This window comes from Pavona decussata, unplaced genomic scaffold, assembly GCF_977016875.1.
Source record: "Pavona decussata unplaced genomic scaffold, jaPavDecu1.1 SCAFFOLD_180, whole genome shotgun sequence".
In the NCBI taxonomy this organism is placed as follows: Eukaryota; Metazoa; Cnidaria; class Anthozoa; order Scleractinia; family Agariciidae; genus Pavona; species Pavona decussata.
In genome coordinates this window covers 1881382-1904071 of record NW_028145590.1, presented here as the reverse complement: position 1 = coordinate 1904071, position 22690 = coordinate 1881382, and the positions used below count along the sequence as shown (strand labels likewise).

At 40.6% G+C, this 22690-nt stretch overlaps 1 protein-coding gene and 1 long non-coding RNA gene across 2 annotated transcripts in view; one reads left to right on the top strand and one right to left on the bottom strand.

Moving 5' to 3' along the window:
- Nucleotides 1-22690, top strand: part of LOC146463203 (uncharacterized) — a 72963-nt gene that overhangs the window by 20596 nt on the left and 29677 nt on the right. The gene's annotated exons all lie outside the window — the stretch shown is intronic.
- Nucleotides 1-22690, bottom strand: part of LOC146463205 (fibronectin type III domain-containing protein-like) — a 41592-nt gene that overhangs the window by 18366 nt on the left and 536 nt on the right. The window contains exons 2-5 of the mRNA XM_085084808.1: nucleotides 17833-18168; nucleotides 15434-15736; nucleotides 14451-14559; nucleotides 13336-13538 (exon numbers count right to left, since the gene is read on the bottom strand). Coding sequence (XP_084940934.1) covers nucleotides 13336-13538; nucleotides 14451-14559; nucleotides 15434-15736; nucleotides 17833-18168 — 951 coding nt within the window. The remainder of the gene's footprint in view (nucleotides 1-13335; nucleotides 13539-14450; nucleotides 14560-15433; nucleotides 15737-17832; nucleotides 18169-22690) is intronic.

The following is a 22690-nucleotide window of genomic DNA, read 5'->3' as shown; positions in this document are numbered from 1 at the left end:
CCTAGGCGCGGCCGCTAAGCGCGTGAGCGTTTACACTAAAAAGTGACTGGGGGGATTATGAGTTAACGCTCGCGAGCTCAGTGGCCGCGCCTGGGATTTCAATCGGACGAACGGTTACCAAGACCGAACGAATGCTGAATTTGTTTTGAGTCAAACGGCGCGTTGTTACTTGCTAATCAGGGCTATTTTACAAGAAATAAATGGGGAGAAACGACCAGAAAAGACTAAAGACTACTTTATTGTGAGTAATTCAACTATAGTTGAGATAAATGTAACATTTATTTAGTCGAAACCCATGTTTCCTATTGCCCATGCCAACACAGATATTTTCGCGTAGTTTATAACTATATATGCAGGAAAAGTAGATCTTAGCAACGGTTGTCAGTATCCAAAAGAAAATTGGGCGTGACCATGCATTTTTCAGCGATAATTGAACATCAATTATTGCTGTATGTATGTTGCTGTTGTTAAATTATTTAACAACAACAGAAAGAAAACGTCATACATTTCTTCGCATTTTAAAGGTTTTCGGAATTAATGTTGGTTAATTAGCTCTGAAAACTGCACTGCTACCCCCAATCACAGTACCGGACAGAAGAAACCTAACAGAGAACGCTGCGCTGAACGCTTTCTTAAAGCGTTCTGCTTTGCGTTCCCTAACCGTTCCCCTAGCGTTCCCTAAGCGTTCCCTAAGAATTCCAGTTTAAAATGGAACGCTAGAGAGAACGCGTTCAGCTAATTATCTTCAGGAGCGCGTTCCATCTGACTCTTTTGTACAAAGTCTAGAGTGCCCAAAACGACATTTGTGTAGGCCGGAAATGCCACATTACGTCATCGCCACGTGCCGTCCTATTATGCATTGCAAGGAGAACTTGGGTTATTATCGGCCCGCCATGTTGAACGCGTGTAAAAAAGCTAAAAGTGTAATGGCGTTGTGTTTAAATTAAAAGTCTTAGAAGCTATTCTGTGACATGGATGTCAGAAAAAAAAAAATGGATGTCAGAAGCGGGATGATTAACGCCAGCTAAACAATCAAGGAAATAGCAAACGGAAACTGGTACGTACGTTTTAACAGTGTTGACTATAAGGTCTTCTCGTACGACTGAAAACTGATGAGCGACTTGGTCGGATCCGACTTACCTAAAATGGACTGGCGTCCTGGTCCCGATTTACATACAAGATTTAAGCGATTTCGCCAAAAGTGTGAACTTTTACTTGATGGGCCACTAAAATATGGCGCGTTTTTAGTGTCAAAATTCAAACTATCAATTCAAACATTCGATCCTTCAATTCAAACATTCAATCCTTCAATTCAAACATTCGATCCTTCAATTCAAATCTGCAATTGTTCGGTTCAAACTTTCGATCCTTCAATACAAACATTCAATCCTTCAGTGCAAAAATGGAATGGGTCGATTCAAACATTCCATCATTCAATCCAAATTTGGAATTGCTTGTTTCAAACATTCGATTCTTCAATCCAAACACCCTTTTTTTCAATCCAGAAATGCCATTCTTCAAGTTAAACATGCATTCATTGTATTGCCTGGCCTATCATTCAGTTCAAGCATGCATTTCGTCGATTCAAACATGCCATTTTTCAATTCAAACATTTGATCATTCAATCCAAACGTGCATTTCTTCAATCAAATCCTGAAACTCAAACACTACACCATAAATTCCGCGTTCAATTTCGATAGAAAATGCTGAAATCCTGCTGTTGAAACATTCTGCACTTTAATTTTAAGATATAAAATCCAGATTATAAATTCAAACATAGTCTCACAATGTAGTTGTGCAGTGGCTCGATTCAAACATTCACTTCGGCGATTCAAACATTCACTTCGGCGATTCAAACATTCAGCTCAGCAGTCCAAACTTTCAGTTCCTCTCCAGTAGTCTGGAACCGAGGGGACTCTGTAAAACAAGGATACGGACGGCGGATTAAATTTATTGCTTAATTGTCACCTTCTAAGAAATGCTAGCTTTGGCTTTTTTTTAATTTTATTTTTATTTATTTATTTTTTAATTTGAATTGATTTTCTATTTTATTGTCAGTCAAACAGCGAAAACGCTATGGAATGTTTCTTCTCGTTTTTCAACCAATTCAGTCTGAGTTTGCAGTGAAACTCGGTACATTAGTACGACACACCATCCGGAAAAACAACAAGTTCACATTCATGAACATTTACAGGATAATCTGATTAACAGGTAAAGTACTGTACGAGCTTTTGTTAGGCATTAAAGATTGGAAATCGTGGTTATTGTTCGAATAGACAGATTGATACAAGTTATTAAAAAATTATTTTAAGATGTCCAAAGATTTCCCGGCATAGGATTTCTGAACGTGTCATTTTCTTCCCTTTAAATTTGTACACAAGCGAAATTTTCCTTGCAATATGGGGGCTTTTTTTGATCGGGTTTTGCGTCTTTTCGGTTTTGATATTCATTGCGGATTTTGGTTTTTCTCATCGTAGAACATTCAGATTATTTTATCTGACAGAAAAACATGTTTTTTTCGGTCAGTTTCTGGTTTTCCTCCGGTTGCCTCGGCGGCGGCCTTCAGTCCCCAGTCAGGTCAGGGGTCGTCTTCTCCGTGAACTTGGTACAATCGAACCTCGATTATCTGGACTCGTTGGAACTTGAATAAAATGTCCGGATAATCGAAAATATGAATATTAATGAGACAGGAATGTAAAAAAAATGTAATAAAGAAAGCAGAATTTGTCAAACAAACCGGTTGATGCTTTGAAGCTTTCGCGATCGGTCGACTCCGCGTTCAACTTCGCTGAGAAATGTTTCGCTTTTCTCCTGAAGAAGCGGACTTGAAAATTGGTGTTCCACTGCTGAGTAAACCAGGCCCCAGTTGTTCAAAGAGTGGATAACTTTATCCACCGGATAAGTCGCTATCCAGCGGAGCAAATGTACTCCAACTACCGGTAACGCCTTTTGGCAAGTTTTCCACACAATCCCATACTTAAATTTGACATATGTTTCTACTCTATCCATAAATTATAGGGCTATTGGGAAAATCTTGCACGCATTTCATCTGCTGGATAGCAACCTATCCAGTGAATAAAACTATCCGCTCTTTGAACAACTGGGGCCAGGCGTATAAGGTTTTATCCAATTGCTCTGACACGTTCGCAAATCTGACGCAGGGAAATCTTTGGACGTCTTAAAATAATTTTTTAATAACTTGTATCGATCTGTCTGTTCGAACAATAACCACGATTTCCAATCTATAATGCCTAACAAGAGCTCGTACAGTACTTTACCCGTTAATCAGATTATCCTGTAAATGTTTATGAATATGAACGTGTTGTTTTGCCGGATGGTGTGTCGTACTTATGTACGGAGTTCCACTGCAAACTCAGGCTGATTTGGTTGAAAAACGAGAAGAAACATTCCACAGCGTTTTCGCTGTTTGACTGACAATAAGATATAAAATTAATTCAAATTAAAAAAAAATAAAAATAAAATTTAAAAAAAGCCAAAGCTAGCATTTCTTAGAAGGTGGCAATTAACCAATAAATTTAACCGTATCAACATCCTATTTTCTTCCACTTCTTCTTCTTTTTTTTTTTTTTTTTTTTTTAAGCCCCATCCGCCGTCCGCATCCGCCCGTCCGTATCCTTGTTTTACAGAGTCCCCTCGGTTCCAGACTACTGGAGAGGAACTGAAAGTTTGGACTGCTGAGCTGAATGTTTGAATCGAGCCACTGCACAACTACATTGTGAGACTATGTTTGAATTTATAATCTGGATTTTATATCTTAAAATTAAAGTGCAGAATGTTTCAACAGCAGGATTTCAGCATTTTCTATCGAAATTGAACGCGGAATTTATGGTGTAGTGTTTGAGTTTCAGGATTTGATTGAAGAAATGCACGTTTGGATTGAATGATCAAATGTTTGAATTGAAAAATGGCATGTTTGAATCGACGAAATGCATGCTTGAACTGAATGATAGGCCAGGCAATACAATGAATGCATGTTTAACTTGAAGAATGGCATCTCTGGATTGAAGAAAAGGGTGTTTAAATTGAAGAATGTTTGAAACAAACAATTCCATATTTGGATTGAATGATGGAATGTTTGAATCGACCCATTCCATATTTGCACTGAAGGATTGAATGTTTGTATTGAAGGATCGAAAGTTTGAACCGAACAATTGCAGATTTGAATTGAAGGATCGGATGTTTGAATTGAAGGATTGAATGTTTGAATTGAAGGATCGAATGTTTGAATTGATAGTTTGAATTTTGACACTAAAAACGCGCCATACTAAAAAGCCGAGATAGCACTCAGAAGTGTAAATATGTGTTGCTTTGGTCGGGTGACCACGGTCTTGACTTATTCAACACGTGGGCACTTACAACCGATCAACAGAAAGACTTGAAGGAATATTGGGCAAGATTTGAAGATCACGTTAAACCACAGGCTAACCACATTCTAAACAGATATTACTTGCGAAGCCTGAAACAGAACAACCGGCCCCTCGGATGCATTTCTGACTGAAGCAAGACTACTCATACAGAGTTCTGGTTACCCACAAGAATTACATTATGAACTCATGCGTGACACATTAGTATTTGGCACCGACTAGGAAGAAGTCAGGAAAAAATGCATCGCCTGTGGTAACGAATTAACCTTCACAAAAGCAAAGGAAATTGCACGTACCGAGGAAGCTACGCAAATGTAACTGAAAGCAATGAGTAACTCTTTGCCCCCTAGCCAACTGCAACAACCGGGTGGTGAAGTGAACGCAACCAGCAAAGGAAAAGAAACAGAAGATAGAAGAAGTAGAGGTAGAGTAACCAGATGGCCTGAAAACAAACTAAAGCAGTGTTACAGATGCGGAGATAGCTTTCATGCCAAAGGTCAACAATGCCCAGCTAGTGGAGCAGAATGTTACAACTGCAACAAGCGTGGTCATTTTAGCAAAGTTTGCACATCTAAGACGAAAAACGATGTCATGAAGGACCAACCTAATGGTGCGACGAGTGAATGCCCAAGTTATGACAGAGTCTTCCTGGGAACATTAGAGGCAGAGCAGAATGCCTCTTTAAATTCTAGCCCCAGTACTCCAACGACCGCCGGTATTGAACAAAGAAAAAACCGTACCAAAGTCATGACCGAGATCCAGGTCACAGTGAATTTTTCTGAAACGCATACTGTACCCATTAATTGCAAAGTTGACACTGGTGCAGAAGTAAATGTCATCTCTAAAGAACAGTATGATAAACTCGTCCCCAGCCCTCAGCACAGACACCTAGGCCCTGCACAATACCGGATTACTGTATATGGAGGTCATACCATTTAAGACCCTTGCTACCTGCCAAATGTACGTCCATCAAAAAGGCAGCATTAAAAAGATAACCTTCAATGTCACTGAAGAGCCAGGACCAGCGATGCTTGGTTGCAAAGCCTGCGAGGATCTGGGACTGGTAAAATTTAACTGCAGTTTGGAAACCTCCGAGCAAGACAAAGCTACCTACCTTGAAACGCGAGCACCCTCCAAATGACAGCAGAAGGTTGATGGTTAAGGACTTAAACCACTCGAAACTCAAACACACACCCCACTAGTTGAGAGAGGCTTCCTCAATGAATTCAGTGATTGTTTTGAGGGCCTGGGAACCTTCAACATGAAGCCCTATCACATCATCCTAGATCCTGACGCTCAGCCCGTCATCCATGCACCACGTGCTGTGCCAGTACATCTACAAGGCATGTACAAAGAGAAACTTAACACCATGGTAGAACTCGACATTCTCATACCAGTAAGCGAGCCCACGGACTGGGTCAACAGTATTGTCCTTTCCGAAACAATTAATGACAGAGGAGAGATCACAAATATCAGAGTCTGCCTTGACCCACGCGATTTAAACAAAGCAAGAAAGCGTGAACACTACTACACTAAAACAATCGATGAAGTGGTCACAAAGCTTAATGATGCCAAATTTTTCAGTATAGTGGATGCCAAAAAAGGCTACTGGCATGTGCCCTTAGATGAAGCAAGCTCTTACTTGACTTCTTTTAACACCCCGTTTGGGAGGTTCTGCTTCACCCGACTTCCCTTTGGCCTTGTTGTCTCATAAGATGTATTCCAAAAGCACCTAGACTCAGCACTAGACGGACTAAAGGGAGTGACTGGCATCGCTGATGATCCATTTGTGTTTGGAGTTACAGAGAAAGAACATGATGAAAACATGGTGAACCTCATGAACAGGTCCAGAGAAAAGGTAATCAAGTTCAACAAGGACAAAAGAGTCAAGTGTTCAAGTGTCAAGAAGTAAGCTTCTTCGGACACAAGTGGACCCCTGGTGGAATCAAGCCGGATGATAAGAAATATCTGCAATTCAAAACATGGCCCCTCTGGAAAACCGCAAAGATCTCCAAAGCTTCCTAGGCCTCGTGAACTACCTAACCAGATATTCAGGTCGATTGGCCAGCATCACAGCACCACTGCGTGACATCACCAAGAAAGACATAGCATACGTATGGGGACCTTAACACCACTACGCGTCCCAGCAAGTCAAGGAAGAGATCACATCAATGGGAGTGCTCCGTTACTTTGACCCAAGCGTCAGAACAGTCATTCAAACCGACGCTTCCCAGAAAGGTCTAGGAGCGGTCCTGCTACAGCAAGGACAACCGGTATGCTATGCCTCGAAAGCACTCACAGACACAGAGAAAAGCTACAGCAATATTGAGAGAGAAACGCTGGGCGTAGTATGGGGTCTGGAGAGGTTTAATTGCTTCATTTTCGGAAAACATTGTACAGTAAACACTGATCTAGGCCTCTCGGGTCAATTGTTAAGAAAAGCTTGTCTAGTTGCCCACCCAGACTGCAGAGATCTTTAATGATAGCCCTGAGGTATGATGTCACTGCTAACTACGTGAAAGGTCCTGATGTGCTAATAGCTGATGCCCTCTCTAGAGTCAGCCCTCAGCCCGCCTCAGCAAATGGCCAACTTCCAGAAATACATGTCCACCACATCACACAGAACCTCCCTGCATCCCTAACAGATCCGAGACGAGACAAAAAAGGACCCCACTTTGTCATTGCTAAAGGAAACTGTCTTAGAAGGATGGCCTCAGAAAAGAGAAAAGTGCCCTCCAAGGCCACTTGGGGAAGGAGAAATATCTGCTTTGAGCGCGCACATGTGTGTTCTGGCCCGGAATTACAAAGGATATCATCAATAAAGTCGAACAGTGCGAGCCCTGCCAGAAATACCAGAGAAAGACCCCGAAAGAACCTATACTCCAGCCGCAGCCCCCATGCCGACCATGGGAAAGACTCAGCTCCGATATGTTCCAGTTTGGAGGCCAGCAATACTTCCTGCTAACAGACCAATAGAACAGATTTCCCATCACGAGGAGACTTACAAGCACCACATCATCCGCAGTCATCAACCACTTAAAGTGCATCTTTGCCGAGCATGGCATCCCGTTACAACTCGTAACCGATAATGGTCCGCAATACAGCTCAGCCGAATTCGACGGTTTTATGACCACCTATGGAGTAGAACACATTACCAGCTCTCCGATGTATCCCCAATCAAATGGGTCTGCTGAACGGATGGTCCAGACTGTGAAGAGCATTCTCAGAAAATGCGAAGAGGACAAAAGAAGATCCTTATCTTGCTCTTCTGTCCTACCGAGCCACACCCTTGGACAACCAGCTCAGGTCCCCCGCAGAACTGCTCACCAACAGATAATTCAAAACCAGACGACCCATGTACCAGCGAAACCCTCCTAACAGCCGTGGCCATGAAGCCACATGAATCCCATTTGCAACGCGTAAGGAGAAAGAAGCACAATATTACAACCAGCACTCGGAACCACCTAAGAAACCATTAGAAGTTGACCAACCCATACGCATGTTCGACCACCACTCACAAAGCTGGGAGCCTGGTGTTGTTATACAGCCAGCCAAGGAGCCAAGGTCTTATATTGTCAGAGCCAATAGCACGGGTGCTACCTATCGGCGAACGCGATCTCAACTCAGACCAGACACAACTGCAATAAGTGACCTATACTGTCAACAAGCGAGAAACCCAGCCCTCCACCAAAACCCCGAGACCCCACCTTATCAGACAACCACAAGTTGCTCTTCCTCAGTTGGACATGCAAAGACAGTAGCAAGACCAGAACCGAATACGCCGTCAACGGATGAGGCTTCCCCGAAAATGTCAGACACTGCCAAGGGATATGTTATCAGATCTGGGAGAACTGTGACACCAGCACAAAGACTAGACTTGTAAAAATAAGTTCGTTCAGAAACAACTGCGGTGCCCTCACAAAGGATAGACTTGTACCTTTTTTTTAAATCATTATCACATTATGCTACAGGTACTAGGTTACACCTGTAGCTGTTGTTGCTGTTATAAAGTTTTTTTGTAGACAAAGGTCCCATTGGTCATTGTTATTATAGGATAGGTCTTCTCGTTATTGTTTTTTTCGTTATTGTCATTGAAAGAGGGGGAGGTGTCACATTACGTCATCGTCACGTGCCGTCCCATTATGCATTGCAAGGAGAACTTGGGTTGTTATCGGCCCGCCATGTTGAACGCGTGTAAAAAAGCTAAAAGTGTAATGGCGTTGTGTTTAAATTAAAAGTCTTAGAAGCTATTTTGTGACACAAAAGAAAGGCAAACTCTCGCTTTATGCGAGACAACGGATTGTAAATTTACATCAACTCAAAAAGAATATTTCCAGATAGCCAATGAAATTATAGGGAAGGGGACAACATAAACGTGTCCATACCAGTATTAAGTCTTTTCCTATCCGACGTTTTAATCAAACAGGGAATCTCAAAGACAAATTTAACCACGCACGGGACGAAATAAAAATAATTCTCATCCGACATTTTGATATCATCGATGAACAGATCAGACGCGAAGAAACAATAAACCTTTTTCGATTGAACTTGCCTTTATTCTGCTGGCATATTGAAACATCGAAGCGTCAGACAAGTACTGTACGAAAGAAATCGGGCTGGACCTGAAGTGGGACAAACTATTGAAAATCGGGAGCAATTGCAGAATACCCGTCCCACCAAATATCTAACTCAAAAAACTGCAAAACCTGCTACCGTAGTGCCGCAGTCATCTAATTTGCATACACACTAAGGGACTGTGGACCGCGGAAGCACTCCAGTTTAATACATTCCTCGTTCTTTAATCCATCCAGTACTGCACTGTTGAGCGCGGCAGCACGGACCACGGGTTTCAGGGTTATGCACCTTGCGAGTGGATGGGTATTCTGCAATTGCTCCAAATATATCATCATACATCAGGATAACAGGCTCTTCGCACGGTTCCCACGAGTTTCTGAAGACTAAATAGTTTTTTCTGAACGTAAAGTAATCCATCTCTTCTCTTTTGTGTAATGAAGCTGAAGTAGGAGATTAGTGAGCATTCAAGCCACAAAAGCACCTTCAACACATCGAACCACACCTTGTTTACAAGATCCGATCCTTGTGCGATTTTCTCAGATAAGCAGTACTGTTGGCCAGCGGAAACTATACAAATGAATTGCGGGAAACAATATGGCGTCGACATTTACGAATGATCTCTTATCGGAGTTTGTTTTAGTGTTTTTTCGATAATTTTTTTTGCCGCACGCTGGATTATCATGCACCAATTTTTACGCATCATCTTTTGCTGCTTTCCATTGGATTTTCTGGGCCTCGAGAATGCGTTCCCCTTAAAGAGGAACGCTTATTTTTTAGCGTTCTCTTAGCTTTTCAGTAACGCGTTTTCTGTTAGGTTTCTTCTGTCCGGTACTGCGATTTTTAGCGTTCCCTTAGCGTTCCCTTTGCGTTCCCTAAGCGTTCCACTTTGCGTTCCCTAATTATCCAGTAACGCGTTCCCTGTTAGGTTTCTTCTGTCCGGTACTGTATATTTTTGGACCGGCTTTTCCCGCAGTCATAAACTGCACAAAAAAATATGTTGGCGTTAGGAGGGACCGTCCTTAAATGCCATGAGTTTGGAAGTTTTCATGGTTTAACTTTATTATATGTTTGAGATTTTAAGGATGCTCTGTTCAGCAGCAGACATGTACATTGTGGGCTCCGTCCAGAGCCCAAGGCATCCATCGGAATGATTATATATTAAGAAGTTTGTTTATCTATTATAACTTAGAAGGGGATACAATGTATATTGTTGTACAGTAAATACATCGTTCATTTACTACACATCATTTTAGTAAGTTCAACAAATGCTGGTGTACACATGAAGCGCAGTTTTTCGCCACTGCGCCTATGAAGAACCACAAGGGACTATAGAGCGAAAAATATTACCGGCTGAAGCTTCTAAAACGACTTACCCAAGAAAATCTGCTCAACCCAGAGGAATAGCAAAAAAGCTTAATTTGCATACCTAAGGATGGTGCCTACTTTTGTTACTGCGCAAACATTCTGCGCATCTCAAGATACAGTGCCGTGCAAATGTAAGTTGACAGTCTCGACTCGAAACTCGAAACTCGATCTTCGAAGCTATCGAGATCGAGTATCGAGGTTTGAGGCTCGAGCCAGTTTGAGAATCGAGACGCTCGAAAAATGTTTCGAGGATCTAGATGGCAGCTTTCGAGGAAACTATTAATTTTTCGAACCTCAAACAAAAAGAGAGAACAAAGCGATTTTCACATGGCTCTTGCATGAAGTGTTTTTTTTAGTTTGGTCGAAAGTTGAAGTAAATGAAATCAGCGGCAGTGAGTGTTCGATATTAAATCTGTTTCGCCGCGTTCCTTCCTTCTGCGTATTATTTTTAAAACACATCCGTCCGTCGTTGTTGTGAAATTAAAGAATGCTTCATTTTTTTCATATGCCACACCAGTTCTTTTTACTCAAACTTCAAACTCAATGAAGCGAGCTTAAAACTACAAGATTGCGGCTTTTTCGCGGAATTTAACACGATCGCTTCTGAAATATCCTCGCTGCGTAAGCAGTACACGGCGCAAGATTATACTTCGTTGACCTTGAATCTTTCGAATGAAAATTTCGAAAAAATCATTTCCTTATTTAAAAACGCACAACATTTACAGTAGAATTCGGCAAGGAACCGGGGAAACTTCAACATGGCCGTTCGCTAGCCTTTGAGCAGACTTTGAAGGCCGCCGCGAAAGCATCTTTGGCGTAGCGTTACAAATTTGCATAAATATTATCGAGATCATCTCAAAAGGCAATGTCACGTTTTCTTCATTTTCGATCAACTGTTGATTGTAACTAGTGTAACCTTGTACTCCTCTGACAGATGACTGAATTTCTTGTTTACTAAACCCGGTTTTAACAGTGAAGGAAGTGAAACTAAAAGATGGCGAATTTTTGGGCCGCTGTTTCACAAGCTGAGAATGGAAACACGCGCGATCGCTTTTAGCCTCGCTAAGTAGTGCGCTGCACATAATTATGCTTGATTGTCCTTTAATCTTTCGAATCAAAACTTCGAAAACAGCATTTCCTTGATTAAAAACGCACAATACTTTCGGTTGTAATCGGCAAAGAACAGAGAAAACGCTTGTAGAGCTAACTTTTTCCAGCTCGAGCATTCACGTGCGTACATCGCTCGCGTCAACAAAAACGCAAACATAGTTGGCTGTCTTGCAGAGTTGGTTCTTGTACCAAATTGTTGCCTCGAATACGCGAAAAGTTCTTTGTTTCCCTGCCTCAAAACTCGATGCACTCGACTCGATACTCAATGCACTCGACTCGAGCCTCGATACTTAAAGCTTTCGATTTTCGAGGGACTGTCAACTTACATTTGCACGGTACTGTACTCGGGTTTCCCATGGGTGGCGCCTACTAATACAGGGGTATTTTTGCATGGTTTAAAACTATGCAGAGAAAGCAGAACTTGGCAAGTGCTCTTGGTATCCAAAAAGAAAATTGGGGGTAACAATGCATTCTTCAGAGATAATCACGTTTCAATTTGGAAAAAAAAAAAGGCCATATAATTATTGCTTTGTATTTTCCAGCTTTCTTGAATTATTACGCGGGATGCCCTGGGGGCATACCGTGTCTAAAAACGGGCTCCGTATCTTTTTTTTCATGGTAGCCACAAATCTGCACATTAATTTATTCATTAAACTCTCCCCTCCCCTACTCGGGATGTATTGCTCTGATTGTCTTCAACAAAAGCAGGCCAATCAAAATCCATTCTTGTCGCTTATATCGCGAGGGAGGGGACCCACTCACCCCTACCTCACCCCTACCTGTGTGACGTCAAAGCATCATTTGATTTATTCATTAAACCGAATTAAATTGTGGCGCCATATGGTTAACATGTTGTGGACTCAAGCGTGCCGTTCTCAAACGGAAATGTCACCATTTTTGAAACGGTAAATCGAAAGAATAACCTCTAAGAAGCACTCGACATTTAAAACGGTGGAAATTGAAGAGTTCCTGGCGAAGGAATCGTGCTTTGTTTGACAGTCTTAGACTACGATGCGAGACTGAAAAGGGGTCATTGAGAAGCTTACGTTATTGTAATGGAATTTCAGCAAAATCCGGTGAAATCCTGAGGGAGGGAAACAACGTAACGCGATCGTCGTGACTCAAACTATTCCATTAGCAAGAATAGTTTTATCAATCGGCGAAGCATACAGTTGGAATAAATGAATCAGCCGCAGCATCTCGCGTTTATGCCAGTATAGGCATCTTGTTGTTGCTTACTAAGAAATGCATGGTTACCCCAAATTTTCTTTTTGGATTTCAATTGCCTTTGCTGAGATCTACTTTCCCTGCATAGTCAAAGACCGAACAAAAATACTACCTTATTAGTAGGCACTGTCCTTAACTTAAAGCCCATAAAAACAAGACAAAAGAAAGTAAGTTATTATTCTTGCTGCGTGACAAGGATGTGTTGCGTGACAAGGGTGCTCATAATAACAAGATAAAAGAAGTCTAGTTAATATTCTTGCTGCGTGACAAGGGTGTCTTACTGTATCAACAACATTGAGGCTAACAAATTTATATTCTTGCAAAAGTGTTGCAAGAAAGTCAAGCCTTTAGTACTATCAGTTTTTGGTTGGTGGCAATGGCATCTTGCTGTATCAACAACATTGAGGATAACAAATCAATATTCTTGTGAGTGTCTCGCAAGGAAGTCAAGCCTCAACACTAACAGTTTCCAGGCTCTCGCGAGAGGAATCTTGCAACTCTCTAGAAGCTAATCACACCTCTTGGCACAAGTGTCTTGTCTCTCTACCCAACACTCGTCTCCAGAATCGAGAGTCACATCTCACTAGGAAGATGACAACTTTTCTTTGAGGGGTACAGACTGGACCTCACTTATTTCTTACCGGCACTGCAGCTAAATTCATATTACACATACCTTCCACCACCAGCCTTGTAGTTTTTGGTTGAGCACTTCCTTGAGAATTCTCGGCCTCACAAGTATATGTGCCTTCATGTAAATCTCTTTGCACTTTGACAATAATCAGCCGCCTTCCTTGGAATGCCTCTGGGATCTCCATTGAGTCATTCTCATGCTTAAGTTTCACATTATTCAGCTTCCAAGTTATTTCTGGTGAATCTCTGTGTAAAAAAAAGGCTTTGCTGTATACTAGTATACAGCTCATAAGAACTTTCTCATTAATTTGGACTGTATATAAGAAAATAATGGCAAAAAAGGGCAAAAGAAAAATAAATTAATGTTAAAAACTTAAAATTGCTTTGAGAAGTTAAATGTTCCTCATCTAAGTCTTCTGGTAGAGCATGTGGCAGATGATGACAGTACCGTACAAACGTAAGTTGACAGTCCCTCGAAACTCGAAAGCTTCGAGTATTGAGGCTCGAGTCAAGTACATCGAGTATCGAGTCAAGCCCATCGAGTTTCGAGACAGGGAAACAAGGCACTTTTTGCGTGATTAGTTTTTACATGTCTTATCCGAAGCCAAAGTTTAGTTCCTTTTTACAGGAACCAACTCTGCAGAGAGAGCCAACTGTGTTCGCGTTTTTGTTGGAGCGATATGTGCACGTCGCAGGTATGCTCGAGCTTGAAAGAGTTAGCTTTTCAAGCGTTTTCTCGGTTCCTTACCGATTACAACCGAAAGAATTGTGCGTTTTTAATCAAGGAATGCTGTTTTAAAAGCTTTCAGTGATTAGAAAGTTTAAAGTACGATCAAGCATAATTATGTCTGGAGAATTCCCCCTCATGATCAAGACAAAAAACCATGAAGCAGAGCGGTCGCATTACATTTTGATCTAGGGAAGAATCTCTTATACAAAAGGAAAATCGCTGAAAGACATACTTGTAAAAGTAAAACTGAAAAGGCTTTTATCAACACAACGGACACACAGTGGGAGTCGCGCAGCTCTGTCAACCCCTTTTTTCTGAGTCGTGTTTCCTGAAAACTGCATCTCTCTTAGCTAATCAGAATCGAGACATTTTTTCATGCATATTATCAAGGGATAAAAGGCACTCACCTTTCAAGAGAAGGCACTCACCTTCCAAGAGCAAGACAATAAAATTCTTTTTGCCTTCCCTCAACGGCTACTTCCACATTAGCCGGAGTAATAGCCCATGTTGGAGGACTGTCTTCTGCTAAATCCTCTCCTGAAACATTGATGTATATATGTCGTAAGCTAAAAGTTTAACAATAAGTCTTATTAATCTTTGGGAAAAAAAACAGAGTTACAAGTGAACTAGTGTGGCGGACATCCATGTAAATATAGGAGAATCTTTGTAGATGTCAATCCAGACCGGCCTACTATATCTCTGGCCAGAGACACTAATCGACAGTTTTAATTTGTTGCACTGGGGTGATAATTTATAGCAAGCTTGACAATCATTTTTTTGTTTGTGCTGACAGACAAACATTTTGGGGTTTTGAAATGACGGCAAATTTTCGTGGTACTTCCCCTTTAAGCCCTTACCCTCGGGGAATGGCTAAGTTACCGCTTTATACAGATAACATGACATTTGATAACTTGTTGTACAGTTTACGTACCAAAGCGTTCACAAAATCATTTACTTGACTAAGAAAGTTCAGCGATAAAATGGTAAGGCAAAGGACAACATGGTGTAGAAATGGACTTTTAAAACCTTCACACTGTGTGGTAGGTCTTGTCATCCAGCAATATCCATACCACAGGTGGCCTAAGGTTAAGCTGTGAGCGATGATCATCTTGCGTAATAGCGGTCACGGCGATATAAGATCAGGAGTTTGTATGGGAATATTTACGATCGGGTTTAGGAGGTACAAATACTGGAAAGTTCTCAATGAAAATGACATATCTTGCTTCTAAGGGGTATTACCTATTGTCTGTTTGCTATTTTGTGCCGATTTGAGGCCATTTTAGCGAGTTATCATTTCCTAGGCTTGAGGCCATATATTCTTGCTGCGCCTCAACCCTCTTCTCAGGTTTGGAAGTCGGACGAAACACTCTTCGTTGTGTTTGATCAATTACATAAAATAACCTTTTTTTACCTTCAAGTTTCAATGTCAAGCGTCCCGATGTCTCAAAATGGTTTGCGGCAGACATCTTACATTTGATTCCACCTTCACCCTTTATCTCTTCAACGTCTGCCTCGGTAACATTCATGATGAAAAGCTTTCCAGTTTGCGATATCGCTCGTCTTTTATTCCTTTGGAATGGGGTGCGGTAGTCATTACCTTGCCAAGAGTAGCTGACGCCGTAGCTTGGTTGATGAGCAGGGCAGTCGAAGATTAAGGTATCACCAAGTTTAACCGTCTGTTGTTCAGAAGTTTTATCATTAAATTCTCCAACAACTGTTGAGAAAAAAAAAACAGGTATTTGGTTAATAACGTGCGAATTCGAATCGTCAACTACAAAATCACTACACGGAGTTTCCTGCCTCTGATATATATTCAGCAGCCGTTTTCAGATCGACTTATGTTCACGTGCTCAGCGATATGTTTAGTCTATATATTTTTTTTGATTAAAAAGTCTATAAAGCGACCAAAGGGCCGCAGATCAAGACGAAATACAGGCAAACTACAGGATACAAAGATGACTTAATAAGGTGCCATGCAATCATTAAATGAAAACTGGTTTGGCATAAGAACAACATGACTTCCATATGAAACATAGTGAGGTGTGTATTAAATACATAGTAACTCTCTTTGGGGTTCAAAATAACCACTAAACAAAATAGCCGTAAAAAGCGGTGAGGGTAAAAGACGGAATGAGTTTGCGGAATGGCATGTGGCATGGCGTGTGGAATGGCATAATTATGCGAAATACGATTTACGCGGGAAATAAATTAACTGAAGAGCGCGTCATGTTTTCGCGCCAATTTTATAAGAGCAGCAGCTTTTTGATGCTGCAGACTCTTGCTGAATATATACAGCAATTCGAGGATTAGATCGTCTGATCGTTGATTTGGAAGAAGTGAGGGTAAAGAAAGCGATGAAAACTGTTTATATTTTTAGCATTCAAGGAACTATAAGTAAATCCGTAGTAAATTAAATTTCATGTTCATTTTTCTCCATGCGACTTCGGTTGACAAAAATATTAACGTGGTAGCGTGAAGTCTTATCAGAACAAAGATTGATCCTTTACCGAGGGCAAATAATAAACATTGTTCTTTTTTTAAACCCTTGGTAAAAGATCAATTCTCATACCCTGTATGCTCGATGATTCATTTCAACATGAGCGGGAAAATTGGTGCTGATTAATATTGAGATCGGAAGGGTTTGAAGAACAATTTGACCAAAATGCATTTGTGATAAGAATAGTTTCACACCATACTTGTCATCTGCTTTTTGCCTTAGGGCTTTTTCGCTTTTAAATCTGAAGTTAGGTTGGGACGTCTGGCACTAATAGACCTTAATTAAAGACGGATATGGTTAGTTCGATAACGCGTAACTGAACTACATGAATCGCCGCGTTGTATAGCTAGCTAGCTAGCTCAGCAGCTCAACAGTGTCTTGCGTACTCGTAGCTCGACGAAAATGTAAGGTGAGAAAAAGTAAAATATTATTTTTCCCATGAATTGTACAAATTGTTTATTCGTTACCTTATGTAACCGTCAAAGAGTCTGATAAAATGACCGAGATTATAAAATTTAAAATTTCTCACATAATAGTTTTGGCCTTGGACTGATGTTATATCTCCAGGCCACGTTCTTTTTGTCAACTAGAAATTTGATTTATTCTTAGTTCCTAGAATGCGAAACTTCATCGATTTCTTCACTCTCACTTCCTAACCAGCGATCAGACATGTTCTATCCCAGGCCTTTATTTTCTAATTCTCGATCTGTTGTTTGGTTGTTTAATAGTCCGCAAGATCGAGAAAACTGCTGCTCTTATAAAATTGGCGCGAAAACAAGACGCGCTCTTCAGTTAATTTATTTCTTTAAGTCATTCCGCATATCTTGTATTTCGCATAATTATGTCATTCCGCACGCCATGCCACATGCCATTCCGCAAACTCTTTCCACCTTTTACCCTCACCGCGTAAAAAGGGTAAAACGCGCTTTACTTGCAGTACAATCGCAATATAACTAAAGTATGGCTTAGTGTACAGTACGAAAACTGGGAGTCCACTCCTGCCTCAAAGGCCAGGTCCGTAAAAAAAAACAACTGTAAAAATGGGCTATTTCTTTCCGCAAATATTTAAAGGGTTGTGAAAATAACTTGGCGTCCTCTGGGAAAAATGGACTGGAACGGGCAAGCCCAAGTTAACTAAAATAAAAAAAGGAAAGAAGAGTTGGGGGTAACTGGGGCATTACAGGGAGCCAGGGGCCACCTTGTGAATGGAATTCGTTAAAAGTTTGAAGGGAGGGGGGAGGGTGGGCGTGGATGGTTTTGCGATATTCCCTGTTTTCAACAACTAATGCTCACACTTACAAATCCTGTTTTACCTGTTACGTTTACCCGTATTTTCCTGCTGAACGTTTGTGCCTTGCTAACTGTATCCTCGACAAAGCACTGGTATGTGCCACTGTGTGAGGAGTCAAGGTTACTCCCAATTAAGGTACCATTGTTGGTTAGCCTTCTTTTGCCATACTTCGAGTTCAGCTCATTATCGGGGATAAGTTTGTTATTGTGTTTCCATCTCCATTTTAAGTTGTTTCCTATGGCGCCACATGGAAGAACAAGAGCATTTTTCTTCTTAAACTTGACCTGTTCTGGGTTAATTAAGTCGTGACACAAAAACTTTATGATCTCTGGAGGACGATCTTTTGAGTTGTGTTGACCTGTAAAACAAATTTATGAAACATAACTATATGACAATTATAAAGAAAAAGATAGAAGCCTGGCTCAAGTTTTTCAAAGAGCAAATAACGTTATCCAGGGGATAAGCCGCTATCCAGCAGCGAATAAAATGTATTGGCTGGAGCGCATTTTATCCGCTGGATAGAGTTCTCCACTCTTTGAACAAAAGGAAAGTGGTGTGTTGTACACACTGGCGGAATGTCAACCTATTATGTCGAGAAAATGACCATAACTTATTCACCAATGATCAGGTATTTTATTGATACCATTTGTTGTGACGCCAACTGATAAAGAGTGGCGGTATTGATCCGCCAGAGAATTTATAAGTGATGGAAAGTACTGGTAACTGGTGCCAGCCATCTTAAAACAATTTCAGGCGGGTTGGTTTGCTTGTCTAGCATATTAAACCATGTTCGAGCTACGATTAACAAATAGACTGCTCTGTATATGTTTAACTTGATTTCCTTATCAACTACAGGTATTTGAATCAAACATCAGTTGCTGTTGATGGTACATTTTGGTCAATTTATGTTCTCAGTTAAAGTTACCGTGTACCTTCAGAGATAGAATTTTTGGATTTTCATGTTTTTTAAATAAAAACAAACTTCCCAGAAAGTTTTAACAAACAAAAATAGAATTTTCAAAAAAAAAAGTGAGTATTTGCCGAGAAATTGTGACGTAAGCGATTTCCACCGGAAGTTAAATTTTACCTTGATTGACAGCATATTGCTGCCGGTGTAACCACCCGTTGCGATATTTGCGCGAACGGTCTTTCTATAGTCTTGAATCCCTCACGTTCTCGCACTTCCAATATCCTGTATTTAGTGGAAGAACTTGCCTTTGTTCGAGTACGACACAGGCATAAAAAAAAGAAAAAAAGCTTTAAGCTACACTTTAAAGTAGTCAAAGGTCTTAAAATCTTCCAGCGAAGCGAATATTTGGAGACGCGCTTGTTAATGTTTCAATTCGCGAGTCCGTGAATCGCGCTTCATGAGCTCAGTTCCTTTTTTTTATTTGCGGCTGAACGTTATCAGATCACTTGTGTTCGGGTGCGTAAAACGGGTCTCTGTAGAACGCAGACCGGATGGCGGCGGATGGCGGATGGCGGATGGCGGATGGCGGATGGCGGATGACAAAATGCGGATAATAAAATGCGGATGACAAAAAATTAAAATAATAAATAAATAAACAATTTCTTACGCCCAATTTCTTTTAGAAAAAATTGTAAAAATTACGTGAAAATTAAGTACTGATTCATGCCGAAAGACCAACGCTATGGCTTGACTTTTGTTATATGTTATGAAGTTGCACCAGGAAATAGCCGGAACAAATTTTTCTAACCGCTTTGCTTGACTTAAGGCGAGGGTACATCTAAAAGCTGTTTGCACGCCGCTTAAAATCGATTTAACGGAAATATCTCGTTCACGTTTCAAGCAATACAAGAACCCTTAGCTCATAACACAAATCAATGTTTGGGGGTATTTTATAAATTTTGGGGGGATTTCTAGGTATATTTGGGAGGAGATAGTTTTTCTCAAAAGAGTGAATAAGAAATAGTTAAGATTTGATGTAGTTTAAAAATTAGAATTTGAAGTGAAAAATTGATATATGGACACTCAAACAGTCCCCTACCAACCTGGTGTGCTTTTGGGTTGGTGCAACTGTCTGTTGGTGTTCCAAAAATAATTTTCTTTCTTTTACCCCTTCTTTAAACCTTTTAAAATTACATCCAAATTCACGTTTACCCCCACCTTAAGAGAAGTAACCGAACTGGCAAATAGTCTCCTACGTAGACGTTCGTGCAATATTTCCTTCCCCACGAACGGAAATATGACGTGACGGGCCCTAAGAACGTCTGCGTGGGAGGCTACCTAACCGGCAAATCGAGTAAGTTATTTTGCTTACGATATAGTGTCTACGTGCGGGACTAGGGGTAAGCTAAGCCTTCAGTGGCTGTAAAACAATTAAACTGAGATATACCTCGACAGAAGCCGTAAGACATTGGTCAAAGCTATAAATAAAACGCTACTATCGCAATTTTGTAACATGCATTAAAACGCAAAAGCTATAAATAATCCCTACCATCGTGGGCTGGACTAGCATTTTCACTATACATGTACAGTATACACACAAAAAAAGGTTAACAAAAATTGGCTGACATTAAAAAAGGTTAAAGCTTGATTGACTTTAATCAATTCAATAACTTAACTCACCTCTTCCAAACAAAAGTTGGCTGGCCCAAATCTGCGTCGCTTTCCGACAACTCAGACATCGGTTAACCCAGGTGCGCGGTTCATTCACTCGAGCTATTACTCACGCTAACAAGCCTTTCTACAGGTGCTGTACACGTACAAAAGCTCCGTGCAAAAATTGATGAAAATTCTTTCTTTTTTTGGATCCGACGATACATGAAGAAAAACGTGGGATATCTGTCATTAATTAATTTATTATTTTAATTTTTTTGTCATCCGCATTTTTCCATCCGCATTTTATTATCCGCATTTTGTCATCCGCATTTTATCATCCGCCATCCGCCATCCGCCATCCGCCGCCATCCGGTCTGCGTTTTACAGAGACCCGCGTAAAACTTACAAGTCTCGGCAAGCGGAAACAAAACGAAAAAAAAGCAATTGAAAAATAACGCTAAGAATCATGTCCTATGTTTTCATCTTTTCTCACGTCGCCCGTCGCTATAAGATAACTAGTAAAGGGAAAGCCGCCGCTTTTGCTTGTAGCGTATTACGGTAAACTAACGCTAAGAATAATCTCCTATGTCTTGATCTTTTCTCACGTCGCCCATCGCTATAAGATAACTAGTAAAGGGAAAGCCGCCGCTTTTGCTTGTGGCGTATTACGGTAATACGGTGCAGTTACGGTAATTTCCAAAGCGTTAAACGGAGTCAGCTCTTTTAAACGGTTCCGTTTAAACGTTTTCTTTCAAGCGTTAAACGGATACTTGTTCAGTCCTATTTGCAGCATTAACAATTTGGGACGTTCATTCAAGAGCGAATTTTCACCTGAACTTTCGATAAGCAATTTCGAAACTTCGATATTCTCAACAATATTTCGCTCGAATAGATATATTCTCCGGCTTTTCGACTGAAGAGCAGCAAGAATTTTCGTTTTGACTGAGACAACACATGCGGTTACCGTGGTTCCCCGATAATTCCGCAGCGCTGATAATTTTACCCGCCTCAGCCGCTTCTGCTTCGGCCCAACAGCTTTGCTTGATGAGGTCGGTTTCAGTCCCCATTTTGTGTTTCCCATAATCATTGCAGATTACAAAATCGACGTGCGCGTACAATAAACACTGCAGATATCCAACAAAATGGTGAAGGAGTTGACTACTCTGGAACGCGAGTACGTGCAAAACTGCGAGAACCGGAAGAAAGAATAGCTTGCAAAATGATTGGCTAATTTTCCTTAAAGGCAGTAGGGGGCGGTACTTGTTTGTGTAACGAGAATTTTTTTTCAAGCACTGTTTTCTAAAATTTTAATTTTCGCTTGCAGGGGACACTTTCGAGAGTTACAACTCAACAACGATTTGGCCGATTTCAGTAAAATTTGGCCAGATGCTAGAAAAATATATAACCAACAAAAACATTTCGGGAATTTCTAAAAATTCTCTCCTTGAAAGCCATTTCCGTGCGTTCACTCCGCATGGTTTTCTCTCAGTTTTGTAACTTCTAACTTTTGAACGAAATCGAATTAAGGAAAACCCCGACACGTTTCTTAAGCTTTTGGGATCCTGACCTGGAGAAAAAAAAACAAACTTCCAAAATATAAAAATCGCATCTAGTTGGAACTCTTGAACGATGAGCTGGACCTTCAAGTTCCAAGTGAACGGAAAACCTGGGAATTTATTTTCTTGGAAAAGCAATGAAATATTTGAATACCCAGGGCCCAGTTGTTCAAAGCCCGATTAAGCTAATCCTGGATTAACGCAAAATTTGCCTCGAATTTAATTGCTAATGAACAAAGATTCTTTGAAAAGATTTTTGGCCCTCAGTTTTTACTTAAACGTTTCTTTACCTTTAGCTCAAAATTAGCCTTTAAAACAATTTTTAAACGAACGCGATGAAAGCGCCAATTCACTTCTAATCGTGGATTAGCGTTAATCGGCTTTCGAACAACTCGGCCCAGTTCTATAAGCTTTAATTTGATATAGCGTTTTGGGTATCTGTGATGTAACTAAGAGGCGCTATGTCCGTTTAACTGAGGCCATCCCTGTAGGTACACGGTAACCTTAAGAATCTAACCTACTTGTAAAATTTGATAGTGCGTCAGTTTTGATTGAACAACCAAACTTTGATAGTACGTTTTGATAGTTGCAAAATTTGATAGCAAGTTTTCATTGAACAAAAATTAACCAAACTACAGCCACAACACCAGACATGCATTTACTTTCGTTTACTATACTGTAGAAGAAAAAGGTGGCAATTTTCTGTTTGCTATCTGTTTTCTGTTTGCAAGATCAAGTTTTTTTCAATTTACTTAATTCTG